At 42.4% G+C, this 24,445-nt stretch overlaps 1 protein-coding gene across 1 annotated transcript; it reads left to right on the plus strand.

The window, feature by feature from the left end:
- Nucleotides 1-1,243: 1,243 nt before the first annotated feature.
- On the plus strand, nucleotides 1,244-22,692 carry PIK3R4 (phosphoinositide-3-kinase regulatory subunit 4). Its single transcript, XM_088521119.1, has 19 exons — nucleotides 1,244-1,985; nucleotides 3,246-3,379; nucleotides 3,559-4,141; nucleotides 5,937-6,071; nucleotides 6,860-7,081; nucleotides 7,826-7,999; nucleotides 8,817-8,962; nucleotides 10,898-11,101; nucleotides 11,904-12,105; nucleotides 12,589-12,788; nucleotides 13,382-13,592; nucleotides 15,393-15,558; nucleotides 16,257-16,421; nucleotides 17,555-17,766; nucleotides 18,037-18,168; nucleotides 19,333-19,433; nucleotides 20,418-20,506; nucleotides 20,967-21,075; nucleotides 22,053-22,692. The coding sequence occupies exons 1-19, from the start codon at nucleotides 1,256-1,258 to the stop codon at nucleotides 22,221-22,223; spliced, it is 4,086 nt and encodes a 1,361-aa protein (XP_088377245.1). The 5' UTR covers nucleotides 1,244-1,255; the 3' UTR covers nucleotides 22,224-22,692.
- The last annotated feature ends 1,753 nt before the right edge of the window (nucleotides 22,693-24,445 follow it).

A 24,445-nucleotide genomic window follows, 5' to 3' on the forward strand; every position in this document is an offset into this window, starting at 1 on the left:
CTGTTACTGCCAAGAGTTTATATGATTTAGGTGTTGTTTCCCAAAAGACTCCTGAGCTTTGGGAGAAGGAAGCAGGCTTCATATCCTCCTACTTGCACCACCTAAAGGAGGTCCCAATGCACCCACGACAGGCTCTACCAACACACCTGAAGTCCTGCCAGCATTTTGTGATCCACACAATTTATGGTGCATCAGTACCATGCCTGTAGAAGTAGATGTGCTGTGCCTTGTATATTCATGTGTACCTCAAGTACGTAGCTTGTCATCACAAAAAAAGGCAAAAATAACCTGAAAACTGCCTGAACACACCACGCAACTGACACAGGTATTAGTCTGATTTTTAGTTCTTATGAGCTCCTGTAGACAGTCCACCAGCCTTGCAGAAAAGCTGCCTAGCAGAAGGCCAGGCCTTCATTGGTGAGGCCTGGCCTCACGGCCTCTCACCCAAGCGGAGCACCGTTGTTTGGGGAAGGTGCAGGTAAATGTCTTTCCTACTGTGGAGGCGCTTGCTCAAACAAGGGACGAGAAAGACACAGCAGCTCTGGCTAAATTCAGAAGCCAAAAGGTGAGGACAGGCAAATTAAAGCATGCTTTTAGTATAAATTTTAAAAGGATATGAAGAAGTCTTCCAATGAATATCATAAAAACGAACAAAAACAGAGCACAACACAGGAGCCCAAGATACTGAAGTACTTCCATGGGCATTTCTCTTTCGGAAAACAGTTCTCTCTTTATCCTGGAACGAGTTTCTGGAGGATTTGGATCAGGCGTTCCCATAATTTCTGCTGCGTTCACCCCAGTCGGGAAAGCAGGAGGGCAACAACCCCCGAGCCGCGCAGTGCGGACACGGCAGAGCGACCGGGCAGAGCGCCGCGGCCGTTACCCGCCACCAACGGCCGCCCCAACGGCCGCCGCAAGGGGCGGCGCAGGATGTGACCTCACGGCGCCGCCCGCCGCGTGGTGCCGGTTCCGCCACCGCGTCCCGCCCGCTGCATCCCGCGGCCGGTGGCGGTGGCGGCTCTGCCGCGGCCGGTGAGCGCGGGAGCCGGACGGGGCCGCGGGGCGGCCGCTCCTGCCGCGGCCGGTGAGCGCGGGGCCGCGGGGAGGGAGGGGGTCCATAACTGCCCGTTGCCCCGCGGAGCGGCGGCCTCCGCGTGGGGCCCGAGGGGAAAATCTCTGTGGCCTCGTGAAGATCCGTGCCTGTTCTTGCAGGTTTCCGCAAGCGGTCCGGGCGCGGCGGCGTCCCGCTGCCACCATGGGGAACCAGCTGGCTGGCATCGCCCCGTCCCAGATCCTCTCGGTGGACAGCTACTTCTCCGACATCCACGACTTCGAGTACGACAAGAGCCTGGGGAGCACCCGCTTCTTCAAGGTGGCCCGAGCCAAGCACCGCGAGGGCCTCGTGGTGGTGAAGGTGTTCGCGATTCAGGACCCCACGTTGCCCCTGACGAGCTACAAGCAGGAGCTGGAGGAGCTGAAGATACGGCTGCACTCGGCGCAGAACTGCCTGCCCTTCCAGAAGGCCACTCTGTCTGAGAAGGCCGCGATGCTCTTCAGGCAGTACGTGCGGGATAACCTCTACGACCGGATTAGTACCAGGCCATTCCTAAATAACATTGAGAAAAGGTGGATAGCTTTCCAGATCCTTACCGCGGTGGACCAAGCACACAAATCCGGAGTCCGCCATGGGGATATTAAAACTGAAAATATCATGGTGACCAGCTGGAACTGGGTTCTCCTAACGGACTTTGCCAGTTTTAAGCCGACTTATCTCCCTGAAGACAATCCCGCCGACTTCAATTATTTCTTTGACACCTCGCGGAGGAGAACGTGCTACATCGCTCCCGAGCGCTTTGTTGACGGCAGTATGTTTGCTACGGAGCTGGAAAACATGCGGGATCCTTCAACGCCGCTGGTAGACTTGGTAAATAGCAATCAGCGAACAAGAGGGGAGCTCAAACGTGCAATGGATATCTTTTCTGCAGGTACCTGAGTGAGCCAGAAAGATCTGTGTGTGATTTATGGTGGGGTATCATGGTGCAGAAAAGCTTTTGTTTGCCTGTTTTGTTTTTGTTTTGTTTTCGCCAGTGGGCTTAGAGAATAGTATGTGGAAAAACTTCCTCATTTTAAGTATAGGTATGACAACCCTGAATCTTTTATTCACAGAAATAGCAGAAACCCAACAATAGGCTGCAGAAATCACGTGCAACACCACGCTAGCTGAGCAGGAAGAGCACGAGCCATCCTATTTTGGTACAACTCTGCTCTGGGGAAGAAGTGGTGCTACAAGCACAGCCTATGCTGCTCATGCAGTTGAGGTGCTGAGGACACGTAGTGCATTTCCTGAGGGGGACCCAGGAGGGCATCCACTTCAGGAACCTGTTGCTGCCTTGCCTGAGGCCCAGCTGTCTGCGAATTAACTCGGCTTTCGGGGCAATTTGGCAATATCAGCTTTAGCAGCCCCTTCGCATTTCGTTTATCTCACAGGCAGGGAGTCAGATAACTCAGTAAGCCCCTGTCGCTATAATCCCACTCACAAATATGTGATATAGGCCTATTTTGGGAGCACTTCTTGAATTCTAGGCTTGAAAGCTGTAAGTTTTGTTCTCTTAGTAAAAAAGTAGCTGGAAGTCTGAATGTGAAGGCAATGCTTACTTTATTTTACAAGCTGCTCCACAGAGGCAACCTTCACTGATGTAGTGAGGCGCTGACTGCTGGGAACAACCAAGCAGCCTGGGGGAGCAGTGCTTGGAGGGGAAGTGTGTCCAGCTTCGTGTACACAACAGGGGGGCTGCATCTGGCCCCCTCATTGTTTCTCACGGTGTCTGTGAGCTTGCCGTCTCAGCATCTCCACAGAAGCTGAGGTTATTTCTTTACCTTCTGTAAAAGGGCCGCTAGTTTTGACCTCAGGCCTGGTCTGTGCTGGTTTTCTGGCACTCTTCTTCCATGTGACAATAATCTGGATTCCTTTTTGAAGTCACTGCCTCATGTTTCCTAATCGCAAACTCCTCCGCTGTTGGCATGTTTAAAATAGAATACTTGGAAGAAGTGCAGGTGTTGAGTACAAAAGTCAGTTTTTGGAGATTGAGGTGCTATCCCTTTTCTCCAGCTGGTTGGGCAACCCCTTTGCCTTATTCTTAATTGACTTAAGAGTCATGTGAGGTATGTTCTTCTCTGCATACGGACAGCAGAGGTGAAGTGGTTGTTTTATAATCCCCTTATATCTTTGCCTTTCTTTCTTTCAGGCTGCGTAATAGCAGAGCTCTTCACAGAAGGCGTACCCTTGTTTGATTTATCTCAGCTTTTGGCCTACAGAAATGGCCTCTTTTCCCCTGATCAAGTCCTAAACAAAATTGAAGACCGTTGTATCAGAGAACTGGTAAGAATGGACTGCAGAGCAGTTTGTGTGGCTTGGTTGTAGTTTACTTCACCTATGTGGTGATAGATTACTTGTTGGTTTTGGCGTGTTTTTTTGTTTGCTTGTTTTCTATTTGCATTACAAATATCTAAACCTTTAACCTTTTTCTCCTGCTCCCTCCTACCTCTGCCTTTCTCAAGGTGACTCAGATGGTCCATCGCGAGCCAGATAAACGTTTAGCAGCTGAAGATTATTTGAAACAACAACGTAACAATGCATTTCCTGAAATATTTTACACTTTCCTCCAGCCTTACATGGCCCAGTTTGCCAAGGAAACGTTTGTATCGGCAGATGAGCGTATATTGGTCATACGTAAAGATCTGGACAACATCATTCACAATCTCTGTGGGCATGACCGCACAGAGAAAGCCGAGGGAGAGACAAAAGAGAATGGGCTGGTTATTCTAGTGTCTGTGATAACTTCCTGTTTACAGACTCTCAAATATTGCGATTCCAAACTGGCTGCTTTGGAACTGATTCTTCATTTAGCGCCAAGATTAAGTGTAGAGATTCTGCTGGATCGTATTACTCCTTATCTGTTACATTTCAGCAACGACCCTGTGCCCAGGGTGAGGGCAGAATCCGTGAGGACACTAACTAAAGTTCTTGCTCTCGTCAAAGAGGTGCCACGCAACGATATTAATATTTACCCAGAGTACATTCTGCCAGGCATCGCACACTTGGCCCAGGATGAAGCCACTATCGTCCGACTTGCGTATGCTGGTAAGAGGAAACCCCACCAAAACTCTAGATCTTGTGTTGTTGCTGGGTTTCCCCCTGTATTTTTCTAATTGTGTTCTCCACTGCCCAATGTCATCATGCAGTTTGCTGGGGTTTTTTTTACAGTAAATCTTCCCAGAAGCCTCATAAGTGGCTGCAAGTAAAGCTACCTGTGCTGCCTTAAGCTAACTGGTGTAGGTGGTGGCAGCAACTTAGTACTCCATGTGAGTTGACTTATATTAAGGAATGAGTTTCCAATCTAGATCTGTACCCAAAGCAAGTAAGACAATTGGGTATTGAGAAGTTGGCAGTTTCCTCTCTATTAGATGAGTTTTTAAATTAAAATTCATTCTTCTCTGTAGTTCTGCTTGTGAAAACAGCTTGCAGAATGTACCTATTTGTTCTGGCGCGGGACCTGGACGCAGCTCACTGCAGATCTGCTCACAGCTGAGATGAGGGGTTGGAGCAGTAGAGCCCGGTGCTCCTGGGAGCAAGGCCAGATAAACAAGAGTGCATAAATCAAAGGGTGTGAACGGGGCATTCTGGGCTTGCCTGCTATACACAGCTTTTATTAATTTATCTAAATTGCCATTTCATTAGCTCAGAGTGTTTATTTAGAGTCGACTGATTGCAGTGATTAAATATAAAATTAATTTAGAACAGCAGTGTGTTGTTATATTTCACAGTTATTTTCCTGCAAAATGAAACCTGGTATTCAGTGACAGAAATCTTATTATTTGATATGTGAGGCTGGCTTATATCCTAGCAGATGCTTTTTTGTACTTTTAAACTAAACTGAAATGGGGAAAAAAGGAAAAAAAAAAAAACATTTTTCTTCAAGTAGAGAAAGAGCTCAGTACAAACGGACTTCAGTTGCACCTGCTTAGACAAATACTCTTCTACCGAGTGCAGCTCAAATATTTGCAGTAATATGGAGTGATATGCAGTAATATGGACTATGAATTAATAATGGTTCCATTTGAATATGGCCTGCCTTCATTTCAAGGAGCTTTTCCTTTATATGTAAAAAAAACTTTTTTAGTATAATTTTATATGTATTTTAATCCTTGAATGAAATTGTATGACACCACACTTGTTGAAAGTGGCCAAACTGGTGACTTACAAGACCACCCTAGTTGGCACCTGCTCTTGCCTTGGATGAGGTTCAGAACAACTGCTTAGGTTGGCCTTGTGCCTTGACAGGATGATTCCTGTGCCGGCAGTGGCGTGACCCATAGAGTCTGTTGCTTCAGCAGCTTCCAAGCAGTGCAAGCCTGTGCCAGATAATTGTCTGGAAAGAGGTGGGGGAGAACCATCTTAAAACTGGAAACCAGCCCTCAGGAACAACCGTGTTGTTATCCTTCAGGGAAATAAATACGTATCCTGGAGTGCCTTTTTGTGTTGTTTTTGTTGCAGTCTGCCACGGTGACATCTTAGTTAATTTGGGTTATTGTCCTTTAAGTTCCGTGAAGATATTTAATCATTTAGGCTGGCATTAGGTGACATCCAGAGCTATTCTAGATGACTAAAACTAGTTGTCATTACATTTGATGTCCTTTTAATTTTTCCACTCATTTACATGACCAAGTACTGTGTAATTTGATGTATCTGGCAGCTTCACTGGGACCAGAGACATAGTGAGCTAGAGCTGAAGTAGACAGAGTATGCGCTGTAATTTCAAAGCCATCTGCCCACAGTTCCTGGTATTATCAGCAGTAATGGTGTCACTGGTAAAATAATTACCCAGGGAGCACCAGGCTGCTGTAAAAAGTCGTAACTAAAATGTTTTTCTTTGCAGAAAACATAGCATTGTTGGCAGAAACAGCTCTCAGATTTTTGGAATTAGTACAGCTGAAAAATCTGAATATGGAAAATGAACCAAATGGTGAAGAAATGGATGAAACATCTCACCCTAGCGATAACTATGACACAGGTAATGTCATTTCTACTTACTCTGGGCTGCTTACTGGAGGTTTCCTGGGGGGTGGTAGTCAATTTCTGAGTTGAGAAGGGCTGCTGTTAAAAATGTCATTTTTGTTGTGGGTTGAGTGGATCGATCTCTGATTAGTTATAGTTGTTAAGAATCTGCACATGCTCCATCTGTGAGGAGAAGACATGTTTCAAATAATTTTCAATATCCTGTACCTGTTTAAAAAGGGAAATCCCCTTCAAGTTTCTTCCCTTATGGTGTTGCTTGTTTGCATTTGCTTAGCTGTGGCAGAAAGCAAGCCCCACTGTACAGACTGCACTTCTGAGAAGTGCTGTCCTGCATCCCTCCGAATAGCTGGAAGATGAAAGAAATGATGTTAGAAAGAAAAGAGTTTGAATAGTTCTATTCTTTTTACCCTTTTAAAACCAAGCATGAGAAACTGGAACGCAGAAAGAAATTTTTCGTGTGACTAATGAACAGACCTAGCCAATTAACTTGTCTCTTGATAGGCTGTGAGCAAATGTTCATCTGCCAGCAAAGCTGGGATAGCAACATCTGAAAATTTTACTTCGTGTGTTAAGAACCTCCCTTGTGTTGCCTCTGTTATTAGCTCCTGCATCAAAAGTCTGAAGTCTTTTGTGAACCAGTCCTTGGGCTTCTTGTGATTTTGCTGTGGTGCATTTTATAGAGTCAGGATACTTTTTGGTGACATCTCAGGTTAACTCCTTTGGCAGCGGGTAGGACGTATGTGCACGTATTGTTTCTCCAGTATCCGCTCGGTTGTGTTGCAGAGCTGCAAGCCTTGCACGAAATGGTCCAGCAGAAAGTTGTCACTTTGCTAAGTGACCCTGAAAATATTGTGAAACAGACGCTAATGGAAAATGGGATAACACGTCTCTGCGTGTTCTTTGGACGCCAAAAAGCCAACGATGTTCTTTTGTCTCACATGATCACTTTCTTAAACGATAAGAATGACTGGCACCTTCGGGGAGCTTTCTTTGACAGCATAGTTGGTAAGTATTTGGTTTTGGCCAGACAGCTAGTTATATAATTAATTCTGTTTTTATAGATCCTTGAAACTGTTAATAATCTCAGAAAAACCCTTTCTTATAAAGATTTCTATGATTTTAATTAAGGACACAGCTGAATTATTGGATGTCAGTGTTTCCTTTGGATGAAGCAAAAAACACTGTAAATACAAATATCTAATTTTTACATAGGCCCTGTATTTAATAATAATGAGACTGAGGCATTTAAAGTTAGCTTAGGCTAACCTCAAAAAGTATAAATGCTATTTCATTTTATATTTTTTGGAGTTTTTGCTCAACTACTTCTGAAAAAGCTAAATTATGACAAATCCTGACACTTCTGTAACCTATTAGTAGATACATTGCTTCATATGTGTGCACAGTCCTTTGAACTGTTTGTATGATGAAAACTATGCATCAGTATAGGCTCAAATTACAATTTGATAAGATTTTAGTGCTCTAAAACCTCATTATTAGTTCAGAAAGCTTAATGATTTTTTTTGAAAAAAATGGTTATGGGCCAGGCTTTATATGGAAAGCACTTTCCTCCTTTTTCAAAGACAGTTTGTTTGTTTATTTTTTTATGTTCAAGTGTAGAAGATTTAGGCATTGTAATGTTATTACATCATTTAACTTTTCGTGTTATGCTGTGCAGAGTATTAATTTTAAACTTTGGGGAAGGCAAGGAAGTGCTACTATGGATTTTTATGAGTTCTCTTTATGTTTCAGGTGTTGCTGCTTATGTTGGCTGGCAAAGCTCATCAATTCTGAAGCCTCTGCTTCAGCAAGGTCTCAGTGATGCTGAGGAATTTGTCATTTATAAGGCCCTCAATGCTCTTACTTGTATGTGTCAGTTAGGGCTCTTGCAAAAGCCCCATATTTATGAATTTGCTTGTGATATTGGTAAGTTGGCAAATCAGAGACGAGCTTGTTTTTCTAATTAAGAAACAAAATAGTACATAAAGCACAAACCTACAGCACTGTTCTTGAATCTACTGGGAGTTGTGGTAAGGAACTGTTTTGGCTGGCAGTGTTAGTGCCTAGGAGTCTAAAATAATCATTTTCATGGAACGAATTGGAATTATCTTCCCAGACCAACTCTCTCCCCTCCCCTCAAGTCCAACAATCTTCTGGTTTTGGTTCTTTTCTTATTCCTCATGTCAACCTCCAATCAAGAGAAATTGCTGGTTACTTTTGGAAGTGATTCAGACACACAACCTGCAAACTTTCTCTTACCTGTCAGCCTTTGGAGGGGCACCATAAAATCCCATTTAACTCATACACAGTCTGTAATAGAAGCTTGAATACAGAGTTGGTCTCCCCTGCTTCCCCATCAAGCTTATTAATTTAGACATGCATGAGATTTACTGCTTATTTATGGAAAAGACCAACTCGTCTTTTGATACTTGATCTGTTTCTTCCTAATGTTATGGCTTTTAAAATGCCCTCAAAATTGGACAGACTCATGACAGTCCTTTGATAACAGCTATTTAAAAGTAACCTGATTTTGATGCATTTCTGATCCTGACAAGAACTCTTAATGATATTCTTAGGATATGAATAGTGGCTGTTCAGGCAGGGTAAGAAGAAATAAAGAATTTCCTTAAAAATTGTACATAATCCTAGGGAAGGAAAGGAGGATATTACAGGCTGCCAAATACAGGATGATTCTGTCTGTTTAGTTTGAATGACGTGTTTTAATAGCCTGATTTTCTTTCAGCACCTTTCCTATGCCACCCTAATCTTTGGATACGTTATGGTGCGGTGGGATTTATCACTGTCGTGGCACAATATTTAAATATTGCTGATGTCTACTGCAAGCTAATGCCATACCTCCATCCCTTTATCACACAGCCAATAATACAGGTAACACTTCAATACTGATGTAAGTATATTCTCACCAGTCATAACTCTTGTCTTGGCCATGGTGCTGAGTATAAGAATATTAGACTTTTTTTTTTAATTAAGGTTAGGGATAATATATTTTCTGTATTTCTGATAGCAGACACTGATAGATGTGGCTTCTCTGCCTTGTTTGCAAGCAACCTGTTGCAGCATCATGCTAGTTTATAGGAGTCTAAAAGGCATGAAAAGTTTGCTGTGAAAAGTGCTACAAATACAATCTTTTATTTTTCTAGGAGATAAGTAATCTATGTGCAAGAGCCTGTGTTCTGTATTTCTGTCTGCACTACAGTGCCCCACTAACGCACTTAACTGTGTGTCTGACCCCCTGGAAACCCAGAAACCCAGACAGTCTGTTGGGCAGCGACTGCCACACTTGTGATTGCGGCAGTGTTTGTGTGCGTGAGCCCTTTGCCAAGAGCACTTGGCAGGGATGAGTTAAGTCACTGCACAACGGCCCGTGCTTAGTCATGGTCTGCCTAACGTTGGCACGTTATTATATAGACATCTGTGGGGGGAACTTTAGGATATGTGTTAGCATCTTTGGGCTGATGAAATAGAGAGAAAACCAGACACAGTTGCAGTATGTACATTGAAAAGGACCATGTCTTTAACACTTTCTTCAGACACAAAGGTTCAACTGTGTTAAAATGTTTTTTCTTGTTTGCATCTTCCCAGATGACTTTTGCTACATCTTAGATATTGGTTGTTCGTTTCCCACTCCGTTAAAATCTTTTCATTGCTGTAAAACACAAAATATAGTACAAAAGTAAAGGATAACATTGAGTAAGAGTATAATAAACTCCCAATTTGAACTCATTTTGAAGCTGTTTTTCATGTGGCCAGTCAGTTATGAGGAGCAAATTGTAGTAATCTTCCCTCACTGTTGCGAAGAAAGAATTGCAGTCCCCTCCCTAAGACTCCTGTAATTATTTTGAGCATTCAGACTTGTGTACAGATATTGTGGCCATAATTTGTGGCCAAATTAGGCTTAGCAGTTAAACTCTGAGCCTGCAAGTTGGTGTGTGTCCCATGAATATGGATTTCCCCACCACTGCCACCATCTTACGACCTGCCCTCAAAACACAGAAGATGAAACACTAAACGTGTGTGTATATTGAAAGGAATGTTAGGGCTGCAAAGAATCTGGATTGTGGGCAAGATTTCACCTCCAGACATGTTCTCTGGACACAAATAGGCACTGAATCAAGACCGTTAGAATAGAAACCTGTTGTTTTGTGTAATAGTAACAAACAATATTTAATGACTCCCTCAGATTTAATAGTTTTAAATTATGACTTAATTAATTAGTTTCTTGTGGTTGTTTACTAATCTAATATGCTTTGAGTATTACTTAGTTACATACTTGAGCATCCTTATGCTCTTGTGTTTATAGGAGGAAACCCAGTAAGCAGACAGACACAGGGAAAGATCTCTTTCAATTAGTGTTTTCTACAGGGTAAGTGTAGGTCAAATCATGACAGTTTGAAATAGCCATTGCACCAGCAGTATAATTTGTAATCTCATACACACCCTTTGCACAGTACCAAGCTAAAATTCCCTGCTGTGAGAAGAAGGGAGGAGAACAAAGGGAAATGTCATATGACCAATACAGGGAAAGGTCTTGCTTCCTGGAAAGAAACTGAACCTGGGATACTGCCAGAATCACGTGCAAGAAGGTTGAAGTTCTAGAATGACTTTTCTCACTGTGAGTTTGAAAGCATCTCTTTTATGATGAAGATAAAAATGATTTTTAGAACTTGCCTTCAGAGGAAGAGACTGTTTTTTTACTCACAATTACTAACTTTGAAGCTAGTAAACAAGTGAAGCCATTGTAGATATGAGACAACAGCATTCACTGTTAGATTACGTGCTGACTACTGCTTTTTTTAATTGCAGATAGATAAAGAAATAGTCCTGCTAAGTGTACTTAAAGAACCCGTCAGCCGTTCCATATTTGATTATGTCTTGAGATCAAAGGATATCACAAGCCTCTTCAGGCACCTTCAGATGCGTCAGAAGAAGAGGAGTGGAGCTCTCCCTGACTGCCCACCACCAGAGGACCCTGCCATTGCACAGCTGCTGAAGAAGCTGCTTTCACAAGTGACTGTTTCTTAATTTGTACATTAAAAGTCAGGCTTGAGACTCTTTGGGCCCTTTTTGTCTGCACAGAGCCTAACCTTTCGGGCACTGCTCGGAGGGGCTGCAGCCCCACGCTCTGATCGTGTGAACCACTGACTTCCCTGATTTCAGTAAATGATTATAGGAGAAAGAGTTGAAAAATTAAGGAAGAATCTTAAAAGATCTGCCAGAGATAGGGCAGCTGCATATCTGGATTCCCCAAACACATTGTTTTTTAAACACTTTGGTTATATGTCTCAAATTTCTGGCACATCTGAGATATATGAGTTTTACAGATATGCAGTGGATTGGAGAGGAGTCTGAGAGACTTAGAATTAGACATGCATTAAGAGTGTTGAGGCCAACAGGAGATGTAAAGCTTACAAACTTGTAAGAGAGTTGCACTGAGTCACCCATCCGAAGCACTGAGACTGTACAGAGGCAAGACTTGCAGCTGTGTGGGTTAGGGTTCCTCCTATGGCTTATGAACTGTAAGTCTGGTGCAGCAGGCAAAGAAGTATTTTTCACTGGACAGTGATTTAATAGTTAAATGCTGTATGCCTGTGCACCATTTCTAAACTTGCTTCCGGGGAGGAAGAGTATTATCTTACACCATAGCAGCTCCCAGAAAGACTCCCATGAATGCTGGATTGCAATACTGAGTTTTAGGGATGCACTCGCTCACTTCTCAGACAGTCATTATCACACTGATTCATACATCTTCATGTTTGATGCATGTTCTCGTTCAAAAAGAAATAATAATATCTTTTCTCTTATCCTATAGGGCATGACTGAGGAGGAGGAAGATAAACTATTAGCACTGAAAGACTTTATGTTAAAATCAAATAAAGCTAAAGCCAATATAGTGGATCAGAGCCACCTGCATGACAGTACTCAGAAAGGAGTGATTGACTTGTCAGCTCTGGGAATAACTGGGAGACAAGTGGATCTTGTTAAAACAAAGCAGGAGCCTGATGACAAACGTGGTTGGTATATTTTGTACTCCTTATGGATAAATAAAGTATAGTCTGTCTTTTAGGGTCAGAGAGTCTTTAATTTACTTAGCAAATGTTCTAAATAATTCAGTCTATATAATTATTAGCATTGTTGCCATCCTTATTGAGTTTGCAATAATAAAAAGGCACAGTTTCTCTATAGCTTGCTGCTGTTTGTAATGTGAGGAGCTGGCATGCTCTGTGAATCAATGAAAGATTAGAATATTTGCCTCTGAAGGAAATCTAACATAGTTTGACTCCATGGGCAGTAGTGGCATGCGCAGATCGTTCAGCTGGTTGTGACAAACAGGACTAGTTGTAGTCCAGCATAAGAGTATCTATTAACGATATATATAATAAATTGGTATGTAATGATTGGACTTGAATGCACCCTGAAAGTCTTGACCAAATTAACTGAACATTGTGATGATTACGTCTATTCTCCACCTTTTTTTTTTCCTCAACTGCTTACAGCCAGAAAACATGTAAAGCAAGATTCGAATGTAAACGAAGAATGGAAAAGCATGTTTGGATCCTTGGAACCATCCAACATCTCTCAGCCCATACCCAAAGGACATGTGCAGACTACTGATCCTGAAGCCAACCAGGCAGGGAAACCACTTCGGTCAGAGTCCTCAGCTGGCATTTGTGCCACTTTGTCATCCTCCCCACAGGTAAAATTATTGTCTGAAATTTATTGTCTTTGCTTCTCAGAATGAAAAAAAAATCAGTTATTAAAAATGGGACTACAATGACATGGTATTCTTGTCTTATTTGAAGGTTATTTTACATCTGTGCTGTGCCCTGGCATTTTTTTTTTCAGCAGAGTAGCTAACTTTCAAATTGTTATTTTCAAGACCTAAATTGCCACTCTGTCAGGGTTAAGAGCAATAATTCTAGCAATTCTATAATATCAAGGTGTGCACAGCATGTTGCAGTTTTACAAACAGACTAGGTAAACAGAGTAGAAGAGGTAGTTACCTTTTTCTTTAAATAATATTTTTCACTATTCTTGATTGTTTTACAAACTCAAGCAAAACATCCCTTTTGCATCGTGGTGGCTCTGAAATCTAATTGGGTTGCTATTGTATAGCCATGTTCAAGCCAATCACTTCTGCAAACACCATTTTTTTTGGTGTGCTAACTCATGAGTGAAACAAAGAAACCTACCTACTGAGACCCAATAATTTTAAGAGCAGGATTTATCTGCACATGTGCATGTGCGTACAATATGATGTATGCATTTTTAAGTGCTTTTATCTTACAGGCCAGCGATGGGATGGTTGTTCAATCTAGGAAGCCAACTATCCAGGTATTGAGCAGTACTGCGTCCCCTTCTACCTATCAGTTACGCACCACCACTTGCAAAACTGAACTTCAGCAGCTGATCCAGCAAAAACGAGAGCAATGTAATGCAGAAAGACTTGCGAAACAGATGATGGAGAATGCGGAGTGGGAGAGTAAACCCCCACCTCCAGGTAAATCCCAGGTCACTGAGGTTACTAGACAAAAAAAAAAAAAAAAAAAGAGCTGAGTAGAGGGGCAGGATCACCTCCCTCGACCTGCTGGAGATGCTGCTCTTAATGCACCCCAAGATCCCATTGGCCTTCTTGGCCACAAGAGCACACTGCTGCCTCATGGTCAACTTATCATCCACCATGACACCCAGGTCTTTCTCCGCAGAGCTGCTCTCCAGAAGGTCGGTCCCCAGCCTGTACTGGTGTCTGGGGTTATTCCTCCCCAGGTGCAGGACCATGCACTTACATTCTGTAACTCAGTTTGGGCACCACACTGGAGGGCAGGAAATGGATTTTGCTGGGGGTCATTCCAAATTCTCAGACGTCTTGTGTAACCATTGTAATAATTTGGCCAGGTTGTCTTGCAGTGTGGCAGATGCCCCAGGCTGGGCTCTTTGATCTGCCCTTGCTTACAGAGGGGCAAGCCCCCGCCAGCAATGGTGACAGGTCCCCAGCCACCAACAGAAGATATGTCCCCCTCACGCTACTGCCGCTTTCAGAGAGGAAGAGAAGACATTGTTACCTCTTGTTCCGCTTCCAAAAAGGAGCAAACACTGGGCTTGAGATCTCGGGCATCTTCCTATGGCCCAAGTTAAGTTTTGAAGCACCAAACTGAGACTGGAATTTACCCAATTAGTCCTGAGCATTTTCTGCAATCCACATTCTTGTTCCATGATATCCCATATGGAGATGGCAATCTGATGTCTCCACGAATGGGAGCTCCTGTGTTTAAACTACAGATGTTGGGAGCTAGACATATACCAACAAAGCTTGCAGTAGTTAACAAAGTAATGCTAAAGTCAACAAAAGGTGAATCTAGTATCAGTGTACCCCCCTAGGCATCATCTTCTTACCACATCTTCTTAAGGGAAGTAGTTAGAAAATCATCAGAAAAAAATGATCCAACCAGATAATGTAACACTGAGTCTGTCACTTAAGCACTCTACAGTCAATCCAGGTTGTGTTGCTGGTTATGTATGTTTTGGCGATACGAGGGACTGTCATTTGCAGCACAGAAGCCTACATGGGCCGATTACAGGAAAACTATGCACAAGTACCTTGGCAATGCCAATTCTAAAGGACTTTTGGTAATTTCACTGAATATATGTGAGAAAACACCAGGCTTTAACTCATCCAGAAAAAAAAAAACATCAAAAGCAACAAACAAAACAAAACAATCAGTTCTGGCAAAAGCTTTAGAATGTAGGAAATAGTCTTTTACCTTCAGTTGATAAAATGTTACCTTTTTTAACATAAAAAGGTAGTGACTTTGTTGGTTTGGATCAAGCAGGATTCATCTGAGCGGATCTTGCTTTCCCTTCCTCTTCCACTACCAGCGTCAGCGTTAGAGCAGTGGCAGTGCCCACGTGTCGAGCTGCAGCCGACGCGGCACCTCCAGACGCGGCTTTGCTGCTGCACCCCCGGCAAGCAGGGAAGAGCCTCCCCCTGACTCCCAGCAATGATGGGAGCAGAGGAGCTCTGCCAAGCACAGTCACTGGAGGAGCCAATAACTTGGCAACAGGTGACTAGAAACAAGATGAAAAAGGGCAGCAATGCCCTCAGGTGGTGAGTTAAACAATGCAGACATTTAAATGCCTTCCACACCAGTAGGAGTTTGCCAATCTGGTACCTTCTGTGCTTTGGAACTGTGATGGCCATATCCCAATATATCTCCTAGTAGATAGGATCAGGGTAGTTTTTATGTTCTACGAGGTTACAAAATCCTTCCCAAACTTTACTGTTGTGCTTCTTTCCCTGCAGGCTGGCGTCCCAAGGGCCTGCTGGTGGCTCACCTGCACGAGCACAAGTCTGCTGTGAACCGCATTCGTGTCTCTGATGAACATTCCATTTTTGCCACTTGCTCAAATGATGGCACGGTGAAAATCTGGAACAGCCAAAAAATGGAAGGAAAAACTACGACAACCAGGTAGCTGCTGCTTTTGAATAGAAAAGAAATGGAGCTAGAAGCAAAATGTGAATCACTGTTGTGTATACACTGGAGATATCAATAATGAAATATACTGGTGGTCTCGGCATGCAACTGTAAAACATTAGATCGTGTTCACTAGCAGTTTTTGATCTTTTCTAACTGTAACACCAAGGAGACTATTTCACATTGCAGACTTTTTGAATTAATTTTTACATGCGTATAAAGATATGTTGGCATTGCTGTTTGAAGCCACGTGAGTTTTTTTGAACAAACTAGTCTTATACTTAACTACTTCATCCACTGATATTTGCAGCAGGAAAGCTGTGTTGCTGGGTGAAGCACAATGGATGGTATAGGGGCTGACAGTTCTCTGAAAAATATCTTTGAGAGAAGAGGATGTTTGTCTCAAAATACATTTGATAGAGGCAGTGGACAGCAGGGCAGTGAAACAGAGGTAACTGCAGGATGCTACTTTAATACAGATCTGCATTAAGTTTTTATTCTACATTTAAGCTTGCAGAGGCACCCTGGGCTTTGTTTCTGATTCTGGAGCATTTAGAAAATAATTTTCACAGCTCTCAAAGTTGTTGGTTTTGAAGTAAGCATGTAAGAGAAATAATGTTCTAAGAGTGCCACAAAACCAATTTTCCCTCTCTCTCTTTCTCTGTCTTTTCCCACCCTCCCTTTCTTTTTAGATCCATCCTGACATACTCTCGGATTGGAGGACATGTCAAGACCCTGACATTCTGCCAAGGCTCTCATTATTTGGCTATAGCTTCAGATAATGGTGCCATCCAGCTTCTTGGGATTGAAGCTTCAAAGCTCCCTAAATCTCCTAAAATTCATCCAATACAGAGCAGGTATACACTCACAGTGGTTACATCTCGCTGCAGAGCTCGGGCTGTTACTATAGCCCTTGGTCAGTGTGTCTTTTTTTTCCAGGATTCCTGCTGGCTGATGCTAGGCTGGGAGGGGAGGTTGCAATCAAGAATATTTGCAGTCATCTTATGGGACTAGGGATTGATAGCTCTAGCTTACTGATACTTACTGCATCTCTGGACTAATTACGGGCTTGAATCAATGAATCTGGCATATTTTTAAATTCCTGTATTTATGCAGTGGCCTTAGTAGTTTCTTACCCCTCTGTTACAGTGTTAATATTTATAAAATATTTTTGAGGTTCTTTTTTAGATTAGCAGGTAAGTGTTCACAAATGTACATCACATAGTTTGGCCTTAGGACTGCAAGTTTTTTCCCAGACTCTTAATGGGAGGGAAATGCCAAAGATATGGAGGAAGCGATGTTTTTTAGTTTGGGAATGATTTAACACTTTTTTTTTAACCTCACTCTCCCTGTGAGCAATTTGAATATTCCACTCTGGTTGGTTCCTATCAAATCTAGGAACCCACCTTGCAGACCTTGGTTTGGTTTGGTTTCTGTCCAAAGGAGGAAAAAAAAAAAACATTAAAAAAGAGTCCCCAAAGTCCTATCTTATTTAGGATTAAGCTCATAAATGAAGTAAATCCAAATATATTAGACATGGAAATTGCAAACCAGAGGTATATCCCATTCAGTGCGCACTGGATTCATGCCCGAAGGTGTCTATTTGCACATGCTGTAAGTGATTACAGTGCCATCAGTTCGACAGTGCAGAAGATAAAGCCATGCGCTGTTCTTGCCCACAAACTTCAGCTAGAAGTATCTAGCAAACCTGATGGAGTGTGAATCTGGCAGAAACATCTGACACACGCTGGGAAACCCAGGGCACGGAGTTGTATTGATATTTGCAGAGTTGCTTTCAGCATTTTAGTAGCCTGCAGGTCTTGTAGGCAGAGAGGTTTGAGGCAGCGTAAGATCCGGGGTACTAAAGGTGGAAGGTACTTTCTGGCAGAGGCCATGAAGAGGAAGATGCTGTTGAGCATTAGCTACTTAGGGGAGTATTAAGAAGCAAATATTTTATTCCCCCTAGTTTAATTTCTTTGTTTCAACCCAGGTCCTTAGACTTGAAGGACGATGGGTGTGTGGTAGACATGCACCACTTCAATTCAGGAGCGCAGTCGGTGTTGGCTTATGGTACCGTTAACGGATCTCTGGTCGGATGGGATTTGCGCTCTAGCAGCAACGCTTGGACACTGAAACATGACCTGAAGTTAGGCCTCATAACGTCTTTTGCTGTGGACATACACCAGTGCTGGCTGTGTATTGGTAAGCTGCACTTTCTTAACAGCTTGCTTTTTTTTTTCCCAATTTGGTTTCTTTTACAATAACTGTACCTCAAGCTTCTGCTGGATCTAACTGAGTGTCTGGGCAGAGGGGGTATGCCTTTCTCCAGCAAGGGGAGGGAAATCTCCCCAGTCTACTTGCAGGCAGTATTCTGCTTCGGAGCTTTGTGAGGCAGATAGGAGCAGAACACAAGGATACATGTGAAAACGTGTGCAGCTATCCCCGTGAGTGCTGAGGGCTTTCTCTCATCAGGTACAAGCAATGGCACCATGGCATGTTGGGACATGAGGTTTCAGTTACCCATCTCCAGCCATTTCCATCCTTCCAAAGCCCGAATCAGACGCCTGCTCATGCATCCTGTCTATCAGTCCTGGGTCATTGCAGGTAAGAGGTATCTTCAACTTACCTAACAGTTGTCAAAGGTTGTGATTAAAGAAGCTTCTGTTTCAACTTCTGCTGCCAGAGCTGGGGCCTTTTTGGTTTTTCTGTCTTGCTTGTGCTTTCCTTGAGAGGGAAGAGGGAACATTCATAATAGTGTTCTGCCACTGTGCCCTTCCTGGCTTAAAAAAGTAGGAGAGAAGGAGGGAGAGAGAGAGAGAAGCCTTCATGAGGATGACAGACTTTAGGATTCTTATCGTCCAGGCATTGCAAATCTTACGTGGTTCCTTGCACTGTGTGCTATCTACCACATCCTTTTTGCAGGATATAATATTATGAAAAAAAGAACCTAAACTCATAAAATCTATTGAGGTTAATGGGAATTCTGCCCTCGCCTTTAGTGGGTTTAGGCACTGAGCCTCAGAATGGTGGAAAAACAGAAAGGCTGTTCCTTGCCTAGCTCTTGCTTGAATCTAACCCAGCTGTTTTCTGGGTTAGAGCTTTAGTTAATCCCCCAAGACTCTTCATCTGGTGTGTTCACAGCTGTTCATCCTCGCTGCATGTGGCACTGTTTTCTGCTGTGCTACTCTTGGGAAGTACTTGATGTGGCTGTATAAGGAACCCATTCTGAAATGGAGAAATAGCTTAAAGTAATCCTGCAAGAGCAGTGCTGCTAAAGTTGCTACAAAATGAGAGTAATTCAGCTTTCATATTTTAATTAAAATTGCTCCTAACTAAAGCAAGGAGTCAAACCTATGAACCATCATAGGAACTAAATATATTTCTTGTGAGGGAAAAGAAGCCATGAATATAATGCATACATCTCTATGCTTGCTCACCCCTGCTAACGGACAAACCAGTGACAGAGTCTACCATTTGGGGATGTTACTAAAACGTGCTAGGTTGGTGTTAAGTTTGCGAACAGTCCCTTTAACAGACTGTATACGCTCTGTTCATTGCCTGTATATGATGACACGTGGATGGGAAACTTCTTTGTAGCAACCAAAGTCTATAAGCTTGCACTGCTCCCTTAAACTGCCCAGGAGTCACCTCCAAATTCCCTCATGCTGAACAGACCATCCGTTACCCTCAGAGGGGTGAGAGGTTGCCCAGGGAGGGAACTGTTCATATGCATTTCATTCGTGTGTGTTGGCAATGTCTTCCCTGTAGCTGTTCAAGGCAATAATGAAGTCTCCATGTGGGATATGGAAACTGGTGATCGACGCTTCACTCTGTGGGCCAGCAGTGCACCTCCTCTTTCAGAACTGCAGGTCTGGGATCCTTTTTAATTTTGCTTTTCTGTTTTGCATCCTGGGTTAAAACAACCTCAGTCTTTATGCTGTGCATCAGCCCAGTTACCTGTGTGCTAGGCCTTGTCAGTCTGGCAGTAGAAACTTGCTCTGGGATTTATTTTGGCACTATAATTGCGTTTTGCTGTCAAAATCAAAATTCTTTTGTGAACCTGCAGCATAACCTGAATCTTTGTGGATGTCTTTCACTGTCTGTGGAATATACACGTGATGCTCATTTGACGTATCCAGTTGTGCTTTCACAAAATCAGTGAGCCAATCGAGCCTGTAAAGATTTTTAGCAAACACAAAATTCACAGTATGGTGCTCTGTGCTTGCTTTTACTCTCTGTTTTGGGAATTTTAAGTGTCTGTTGTTTTTCATACTCCTGTCATACTTAGCTGTAAGTTCAGAGAGTGAAATTCCTCTGTTTTTAGAAGGTAACTGTATCTTCCATACAACACAAATACACAGATAAACATAACCACAACTTTCTTCTGTAAATGTTATAAATGCAGATCTGTCATTTACCTAAACTTGAGTTCGTACAAGTTACAAAGATTGCAGGTTTGTTTTGGTCACTCACTTTGCAAAACCAAACAGGGAATTTCAATTCAACTTGTTTTCTCTTGTGTGCCATCCTTCATGCTTTCACAGCTTAAAGGTGTGAGTCTTCCTCTACCTTTCAACATGATTTACCTGCATCATTCTGTTAAAAACAATCATCTCTCCCATTTGTCATTGTGGGGGTGGCTTTTGGAATCCTAGAAATTCTGTTATGAGGACTTAAGTCTGTTGCATTGCTCTGTGAACTTTAAAGAACGAAAGGAGGCATTTCACCTTTCATGTAGTAAGGTGTGACCTGTTAACTAAGTTAACTTGAAATGCCACGTTGTCATAAACATTTTAGAAATGATGGAATGATTATGTTAAAGAATAAAAATGAATATCTTTTTTCCCTACTAGCCTTCTCCTCACAGCATCCATGGGATATACTGTAGTGCAGCATCTGGTAATCCGATATTACTGACAGCAGGCTCAGACATGAAAATAAGGTAATAATAAAAAAAAAAACAAGGTGGTGGTTTGTTTCTTTTTTTGGTGTAGCCCCACGCTGCTGGTGTATTTAATTCTGCCAAGCACTGCCTGAGTAAGCTTCAGTGTCATTGCTTTGGCTTTTGGGAGACGTGTTCGTTAGCAAGCACCAGCAATTTGAGGGAACTGCATCCTCAGCAACAGCAGCGCAAAGCCCGGCCCCTCTCTGCGGAGAGCGGGCAGCCGTGTCAGGGCATGAAGCCCTTGACAGGCGTCGTGGCGAGCAGGGAGGCAAGTTCTCCCACGGGAGCCTCCTACGAATGCCGACCTCCCTCATCTGGCTCTTCCACGGAGCATGGGAAGCACATAGCGTCTGTGCTCGCTCATTCACTCACTGTGCAAGCGTGACAGCTTTTAAAAGCATGTACTAAGCTGAGAGCAAACTTAGCACCACAGCTTCACTTTGTTTCTTGCTTTTAGGTTTTGGGATCTAGCCTATCCTGAGAGATCGTATGTTGTAGCAGGAAGCTCCAATTGCCCGTCTGTTTCTTACTACAGGAAGATAATTGAGGGCACAGAGGTGGTTCAGGTATTTTGCTTTTTTTGATAGAAACCTTTGGGATACCCTTTGGATTAGCTGTCGGCATTTATGTTTTGAGCCATTTAGGAAGAAGTCATTTTAAAAGAAAAAAATTTTGTCTTCATGACAAAATTAGACTTACCAAATATTTGTTTGCAGAAGCCAGTCGTATGTTTTTTGGGGGATACTGTTTGTCTTAAAACTTTGGACTTTGGTCCATCTTTGGAATGTCTGCTAAGCAGGATTAGAGCAATACAGTTGCAATACATCTGCAGGGAGAAGACCACAATATTTTGGTAGAGGAACTCAGCAGTTTTTAGCACAACCCTCAGAATAACTTCTGGACCTAGCATTTTTGCTAGTTATTGTGCAGAACAATGTTTTGTTTCAATGTAATTGAAGTAACGTTGCTTCAAAGATGCTGTAAAAATTACTGAAACATCTTTACCTGTCTCCATAATTTACAGATGGACTAGATAAGTTTTCACATAATTCATCCCTTTTATAGAGTTTAAAAAATCGAGAGAGTCCAGACCATTAGGGTTTATCTATGGACTATGATAGTAGAAAGCATTTCATGTGAAGTTCTGAATCCATATTCCTGTTATAGAATCCATTTTTGAAAAACAAAAAAAATGCCTTGGAAAGACAAAATATATGTAATGTTGTGGCTTTTTTATTCAAGAATATCAAATCATTATAGTTATTGTCTCATTGAAGTAAATGATATATAACTGTGATGCGACAGCTGTCATGTCGGTTCCAATCAATACCTAGGTTACGAGAGAGACAGAACCGAGCAAAAGAGTAATCCCAAGAGAACCATCAAAGGGTCATTGTAGATTTTTATTTATTTGTTTATTCTCCTTTTCTTTTTTGGGCATTCAGAAATATGAGTGGTCTTACACTGGCACATATGAGGGACTGTTTGCCTTTACAAATGCTCACCCTTCTGAATATAGTTTTCGATTTTTGTTTCTGCATAGGAAATTCAAAACAAGCAGAAACTGGGGCCCACTGATGAGACCCCTCGGAGGGGTCCGGAATCTCTCCCCGTCGGACATCATGATATTATTACAGATATTGCAACTTTCCAGACCACTCAAGGGTTTATAGTAACTGCATCAAGGGATGGAATTGTTAAAGTATGGAAATAAAAGCTGCACTAATATATGTATGTAAATATTTGTAATAAAGAAATGATGTTATAATGAAGTTTTTGAGGACTGTTTCCAGATCATGGAATAGAATGGACTTGAAAGACTGTAAGGGTGATGATAAAAGCAGTTATCACTATCTTGCCACCCTGATAAAGGCACTTCTTAATCACTAGTTTTATTAAAGATATTTGGTATCTGTAGCATTTCCTTGAAATACCAAGCCGTTTATGAAGAAAATGTTTAGCCTAATGAAGACTACATTGTTCTTCAAGATTCTTTCAGAAAATGATTTAAAAGAAGTCCCATGTTACAGATTATAAATGTGTAAAAAAAAAAAAGCAAACAGCTGGTAAAACTGCTTCGACCTCTGACATTTCCTATGTTGAATCTGAGAAATGAAATAAGAGCCAGTTGCACTAATGTCCATGCATATTGTAATAAGGATAATAAAGTCCACTTGAGCTTCTGTGTTTGGTCTGGGTCTGTTTAAATCTGCTGCTCCTTGTTTTGTTCCTCATTTTTGCCAGAGCTGTTGGGCTGTTAATTCTAATTTGAGATAGCTTAACTTGTTCTCAAATCCCAAACTGTATTTCATGTGTCTTGCTGTAAACCTGAATCTAATGCTTGACCTCGGGTGTCCTGGGAGCCTAGAGCAGCCTCCAAGAGCAGGGTGGTGTTGCCATCTCCTCTAGTATGGATACCATACCATCTCCTCTGGTATGGATATGAAAAGTAGCCAAAATACTTTCTGCTGAAAGCTTGTATTTCCTAACCATGCAGTGTTCATAGGAAAAGCAGCCCTGGAGGTCTAAGTTAGAGAGGGTGAACATTCCCACCATTCCTCTGCCCTCCGGTCCAGATACTCACACTTCCACATCTTCTTCTTGTCTTAAGCATTATGCTATACAGTAATTTATTCCTTACCTGCCTTCTGTGTTACCCGTTAAATGGATAAAGGTTATTTACCCCTCAAAGAGGCTATTTGCCCTCTCTCCATGGTGGAAGGTCACTGCCAACAAACAGCACTAATCTGACATGTTCAGTAAGGACAGCTGGGGAAAAATGGGAGCTTACTGCTCCAGAGCAGGGAATGCCCTTAATTTGTGAAGGGGGATCTCCAGAAAAGACAAAGATGGAAATACATTGCTTGCTTAAAAAGACTCTTAGAGTTCACTGGAAAAAATGGGACTTGACTGAGTAGAACTGCTTTTAGAGACTCCTTTCCCCTGATTTAATGTAGAGATGCATTAGTTGGATAATTTAGTGCAGCAGGGAAAGCTGATCATAGTTTGACCTGTTGAAAAAGTGAGCTCAAAAGCAGCATGGCATTTCTCTGCACAGCATCCTGGCATTGCAGTGCTGCACATGTTCTTCTGCTTTTCACAGTGCAGAGATATGTTTGGCTTGGGGAAGGGAGAATGGGACAGGGATTTTTTGCTGGTATAGAGGAACTAGTACTGTATATGAGATTAAATATTTCTGCTGCCTTTTGCATAAACTCAGGAGCTAGTCAGGTTTTCTCCTAGTCCAGTTATTTTGCTGAATAACAAGGGAAAGGGTGATAAATTAAGCTTGCACCGCTGTTGTGTCCATTGGCATCGATAAATGTATGTAAATAACTATACAGGTCCTTGTATGCCTGGAAGGAGCTGCACTGGTGAGTTGGTGCTTTTGTCCGCTGACAAAATGGTTTGACGTAAGGAGTAGAACATGTCTTACCTTCAGTTACTGTAATCCACTGATACCACATGAAGCCTGAGGTAAGATGTTCTAATTAGTATCAGACACAGAACTGATGGCTGCAATATAAAAGCATTTGCACTGTAAGCTTATCTCTTTACAATGTTATAAAGTTCTTTTCAACAGATCATTACAAGGGTACTCGCTGAGTCAAGCAGTGAAGCTTAAAAATTGTAAGGAGCAGTCCCTGTTATGCAGGGAGCGTGGCTTTTGGCAATATCCACTAACATTATGGAATGAAAAAAAAACACAGCATCTCTCTTCTCAAGAAACCTTGTCAGGCTTCTAGGGTACAACTTCTAAAGAAAAGAGTTTTGGCCCAGCTTTGTGTTTATAATGAACAGTCCTGAATGACTTCTTAGCTTAATCCTATTCAGGGAAAAGATGCTTAAGTTATAACAGCCCTACGAAAAATGATTTTAGTATCAGTGTGCTAGAAATTTTTGAGGAAAGAACAGGATAATACGCCAATGAACAAA

Source organism: Tinamus guttatus, unplaced genomic scaffold (genome assembly GCF_059628265.1).
Source record: "Tinamus guttatus ecotype Peru unplaced genomic scaffold, ASM5962826v1 Tinamus_guttatus_pri_ptg000115l, whole genome shotgun sequence".
Taxonomy (NCBI): domain Eukaryota; kingdom Metazoa; phylum Chordata; class Aves; order Tinamiformes; family Tinamidae; genus Tinamus; species Tinamus guttatus.

What these genes read in the sequence shown, in the direction of transcription:
- PIK3R4 (XM_088521119.1), top strand. Translation starts at nt 1,256, where the DNA reads ATGGGGAACCAGCTGGCTGGCATCGCCCCGTCCCAGATCCTCTCGGTG. An exon ending in ACCGTTGTATCAGAGAACTG is followed by an intron (nt 3,380 to 3,558) that starts GTAAGAATGGAC and finishes GCCTTTCTCAAG; the next exon opens with GTGACTCAGATGGTCCATCG. An exon ending in TTTCTTTGACAGCATAGTTG is followed by an intron (nt 7,082 to 7,825) that starts GTAAGTATTTGG and finishes TTTATGTTTCAG; the next exon opens with GTGTTGCTGCTTATGTTGGC.